The sequence below is a fragment of the Lolium rigidum genome, chromosome 6, assembly GCF_022539505.1.
Source record: "Lolium rigidum isolate FL_2022 chromosome 6, APGP_CSIRO_Lrig_0.1, whole genome shotgun sequence".
NCBI classification, from domain to species: domain Eukaryota; kingdom Viridiplantae; phylum Streptophyta; class Magnoliopsida; order Poales; family Poaceae; genus Lolium; species Lolium rigidum.
The window spans coordinates 276,520,812-276,525,659 of record NC_061513.1 but is presented as its reverse complement, the minus strand read 5'-3'; the positions used below and the strand labels follow the sequence as shown (position 1 = coordinate 276,525,659).

At 53.0% G+C, this 4,848-nt stretch overlaps 1 protein-coding gene across 1 annotated transcript; it reads left to right on the top strand.

The window, feature by feature from the left end:
• Nucleotides 1–218: 218 nt before the first annotated feature.
• LOC124664179 (heat shock 70 kDa protein 18-like) lies at nucleotides 219–4,269 on the top strand. Its single transcript, XM_047201755.1, has 3 exons — nucleotides 219–465; nucleotides 569–1,595; nucleotides 3,396–4,269. The coding sequence occupies exons 1-3, from the start codon at nucleotides 219–221 to the stop codon at nucleotides 4,267–4,269; spliced, it is 2,148 nt and encodes a 715-aa protein (XP_047057711.1).
• Nucleotides 4,270–4,848: the final 579 nt, after the last annotated feature.

Sequence of the window (4,848 nt, the reverse complement as noted above, 5' to 3'; positions counted from 1 at the left end):
TGAAATAGGAATGTCTTGGCTAGGAGTGATTTTCGGAACGCGAGGACATCTGAACCCAGTTCGGCATACAGCGTACATACCCAATCAAATGCACAGAACATAAGATTCTTGAGCAATACAGAGAGGTCCAGTTTTCAGTTCACTTATATGCACCTATTGCCTCCCATTTTGCACAGATCTCAGGACACGAATCTGGACGGTCCGGATTCTGGAATCAGATGGGGGTCAATCCAGATGATGAATTTCGTGTCTTGGCCAAGGCAGAAGACAGGGTAGCTATCGGCATCGATCTCGGCATGACCTACTCCTGCGTCGGAGTCTGGCGGAGTGGTCGTGTGGAGATTGTCGCCAACGACCAGGGAAACCGCAGAACGCCATCCTGTGTCGCCTTCACAGACAGCGACAGGATCATCGGCGAGGGGGCCAGCTATCAGATGGCAAGGAACGCATCGAACACTATCTTCGGTAAGTATCTCAGTCCGTCCATTTGATATGCGTTGTTCTGTTGAACAATTCAAGCATAAGACATGTCGATCTGTTGAGCCATCATTCTCCTCCATGTACGTAGATGTGAACCGGCTCATCGGCCAGAGTTTCTCTGACGCGTCTGTGAAGAGTGCTACCAGGTATTGGCCATTTGTGGTGACCGGGGGCCCCGACGGCAGGCCCAGGATCAAGGTGAGTTACCTTAAGCGGGAGAAGGAGTTCTCGCCGGAGGAGATCTCGGCCATGGTGCTAGCCAAGATGAAGGAGACAGCTGAGGTCTACCTTGGACCTGGAACGACCATCACGGACGCTGTCATCACGGTCCCAGCCTACTTCAACAAATCCCAGAGCAAGGCCACTAAGGATGCTGCCGAAATCACCGGCCTCAATGTCATGTGCATCATCAACGAACCCACCGCAGCGGCCATGGCCTACAACCGTGGCAGGAAGTGGGGCGATGCCAAAGAGAGCATTGTGCTCGTGTATGGCTTGGGCGATGGGACGCTGGATGTATCGCTCGTCGTTGTCAACAAAGGTGTCTTTCAGGTCAAGGCTTCCGCAGGCGACACTCACCTAGGAGGCGAGGATTTTACCAGGAACATGTTGGATTATTTCATCTGCGAATTCAAGAGCAAGAACCAGAAGGATATCAGCGGCGACAGGATGGCGGTTCAGCGCCTGAGGAAGTGCTGCGAGCAGGCGAAGGAGGTGATGATCTCCAACATCGTGGCCGCTATGGATGTGGAGGATCTTTCCGAGGGCATCGACTTCCACTACATCATCAACCGCGCCCTGTTCGAACATATCAACGTGGACCTCCTCCGCAGATGCATGAAGACCATTGAGACGTGCTTGGTGGATGCCAAGATGGACAAGAACAAAGTGGACGATATTGTGCTCGTCGGGGGCTCCACACGTATCCCCTGCGTGCGCCGGCTCGTCCAGGACTTCTTCAATGGGAAGGAGCCCTGCAATTGGATAAACGCGGACGAGGCCGTTGCATACGGAGCCACCCTCCAGGCCGCCATCCTCACGGGCCACAAACTGGAAAATGTCGAGATTAGAGCCCATAGCAAGTTACTTGGGAGACAAACTCTGTACACGAAACAGTGATTCACACCATGCTTTTTACAGGAGAAGCAACCTCCATGCTACATGATAAATGCACAGTACGTGCAGGTCTGGCAGACAAACACATACACCAACCTATGTAGTCTCTAGATTCTTTACTTCTCTCAAAGTAAAAAAATAGTTTCTTGTTGGGAGAGGAGTTTTGGAATATGGGTTCATATGATCCCTATTTCTGGACCATCTAGTCTCGCATGAGATTTGTGCCAAAAGATATTTTAATAGAGATACGGTCTGCATGTAATTATGTAAAGCTGGTAATGGCTCAGTGTATTCTGTATGGGCCCACACATGTTTTAAGTGGACGATGGCCTTGACGGCGACATCGAGTTTGCCAGTTTGATCTGGCCGGTCTTGGACGAGTGGAACATCTACTGGGCTGCTGCTTGACAATGATCTATGAACATATTTGTCATCGTTAATCAAATAAGACCCATCATCCAACATCGGTGCTGCTGGTAAGAGTACTATAAGTCGCCTATAAGCAGTACCAGAGAAATTGCTTCGTCACGAAACGAATAAATATCCAAAGGAAAAGAGGAGCAGTGCAAGGGAAATGATGAACCATGCGCACGAGTGCTGTGCCAAGAAAGTCGAGCAGGGAGATTGCAGATCGGGCAAAATAACTCACTCTTATGGAGACGAGCGAGGAGGAGGAGGTGCGGGTGGAACAACCCATCTTATAAGGTGGTCTAACTTTCTCCTAATTTTTCACGTGAAACTAAACTTTCGGGTACCGCTAGCTAGAGACCGATCTTTACGAAGGGAAACAGCCTCCCGTACAACACACGACCGAACAATACGTGTCCTCACCAGCGCTCGAATCCGGCCGTGTCATCGCGCGAACGAGTACCCATACATGGGGCGCGCGGGCGAGTACGCGTGTGTTGACCGCGCGAGCGAGTACGTGATACGCACGCACGCGGGCACGCGGCAGCACCGGGCGCACCCATGCATGGCTAGTACCAAAGCCGTTTCACCCAGTACAACTCTTGCGCGAGTAGTTCCTGTACTAGTTCCTGTACGCAGCGCGAGTACGAGCGTGCCTCGCGCGCAAGCAAGACTGATTCATCTGGCTGGCGATTAGCATGACAAAAAAATTAAGTACGCCTCGCATGTATAGGCGAGTACAGTTACATGTGACACACGATTACACTTGTGTAGAAAGCACAAGTACAGTTACATATACGAGAGATACGTATGATATGTGAGTACAGTTGCGTACAACACATGAGTACAGCTGCGCATAACACACGAGTACAGTTGAACACACGGGCGAGTACAAGTAGTCACGCACACGAGAAGGTACAGTGCGCACACGACCAAGTACATGTACATAAGTACAGTAGCGCACACGACCAGGTACAGTCGCACACACGAGCAGGTACAGTCGCGTCCACGAGTAAGTACAGATATAGAAGTACAGTCGCGCACACGAACAAGTACAGTTACCGAGTAAAGGGAAAAACTACACAAAAAACACTAAAAACAGAAGTACTTATGAGTTCAAACACGAGTACAGTTAGGTATGTTAGAATACGTGTATTGTATATCTTAACAAATACATGTATTAGATAGCCTTGTGTACCAAGCTGTAATCGTAACCTCCTAGATGTTTATCTCCTTGTAACATACGTGCTTTGCACGCTGAGATCCGATCGATCTCCTATATATAATCAGAGTACGTCGGCCCTGTTGGGTATCCGACTCCTCCCAAAACCTCTCTTCCTTTATTTGTTACATGGTATCAGAGCTAATTCTTTGGCAAGTCGCTTCCGCAGATCTCATCTACTAGATGACCTCCGCCGGCACCCTCAGCACCACAGCCGGCACCCTCAGCTCCCTTGCGCCGTCCCTCATGACAGGCGCCTCGTCCTCGGCATCAGCAGCGCCGGCGGTCTCTTCCTCAACACTGACCAACTCCATCACCATCAAGCTCACCGGAGAGAACTATCTCTTCTGGAAGGCTCAGGTCGGCCCTCGCGCCGGAGCCATGGGCTCAGCGGCTTCGTCGACGGCACCTTCAAGTGCCCCGCGGCCGAGATCACCGTCGAGATCGACGGCAAGGAGGAGAAGCAGCTCAACCCGGAGGCGCACCTCTGGGACAAGCAGGACCAGGCGATCTTGTCGGCCTTCGTGTCCTCCATGACCGAGGGCGTGGTCGGCATGGTCCTCTTCGCCGCCACATCCCGTGAAGCCTGGGAAACCCTCGCAGGTGCCTTCGCCTCCCACTCCACGGCTCGTTCGACCGGGATCCGTGCGCAGATGAACGACCTCAAGAAGGGAGACCTCTCCGTCACCTCCTACTTCCACCAGATGAAGGCCCTGTCCGACACGCTCACCTCCATCGGACAGCCCCTGCGCAGCGAGGAGTTCATCTCCTACGTGCTCTCGGGGCTTGACGGCGAGTTTGATGCCCTCTTCGAGGTAATCAATATGAGGGAAACTCCCATCCCCATACGTGATCTCTTCTCGCAGCTGCAGGCGACGGAGCATCGCAACAACGCCCGGCGTGCCCAGGCGTCCTCCATGAACTACTCCGCGCACGCCCATGTCGCTCTCTTCGGACGCTCTGCTCCCACGAGCGCCTACCACGGCAACCCTCCCCCCTCCCCGTTCGTTCCTCCCCAGACCCGACAGGCGCCCTCCTACTGAACAGGAGGCGGCAACCCTGGCGGCCGTGGAGGTGGTCGCGGGCGTGGCTATGGGGGCGGGGGTGATGCTCCTGGCGGCAACGGCGGCTGCGGTGGCCGCGTCACGTGCCAACTCTGTGGCACCCTCGGCCACATGGCATCGCGCTGCTACAAGCGCTTCATCAAGGAGTTCCTCGGCGTCAACAATGATGGTGCCGGCACTGAAAAGCAGCTGGCCATGGCCATGGCTGCGGCTGCGTCATCTCAAGGCGGGCATGATGGTGCTCCGCCGTCTTACCAGGTGGACACAGCGTGGTACGCTGACTCAGGAGCGACCCACCACCTCACCCATGAGCTGAACAAGCTCACCACCAAGGAGCCCTACCATGGCCAAGATCAAGTTGATGCCGCCAACGGTGTAGGTATGAATATCCATAATATTGGTCATGCACTCCTTCCTACAACATCATCATCCAAACCATTGCATCTCAATCGTGTTCTTCATGTCCCTGATGTCACCCGTAACTTGTTTTCATTGAGTCAACTTACACTTGATAATCCTGTTTTTGTTGAACTTCATCCTCTCTTTATGTTTGTGAAG

What these genes read in the sequence shown, in the direction of transcription:
- LOC124664179 (XM_047201755.1), top strand. Translation starts at nt 219, where the DNA reads ATGGGGGTCAATCCAGATGATGAATTTCGTGTCTTGGCCAAGGCAGAA. An exon ending in CGCATCGAACACTATCTTCG is followed by an intron (nt 466 to 568) that starts GTAAGTATCTCA and finishes CCATGTACGTAG; the next exon opens with ATGTGAACCGGCTCATCGGC. An exon ending in CAAACTCTGTACACGAAACA is followed by an intron (nt 1,596 to 3,395) that starts GTGATTCACACC and finishes TCGCTTCCGCAG; the next exon opens with ATCTCATCTACTAGATGACC.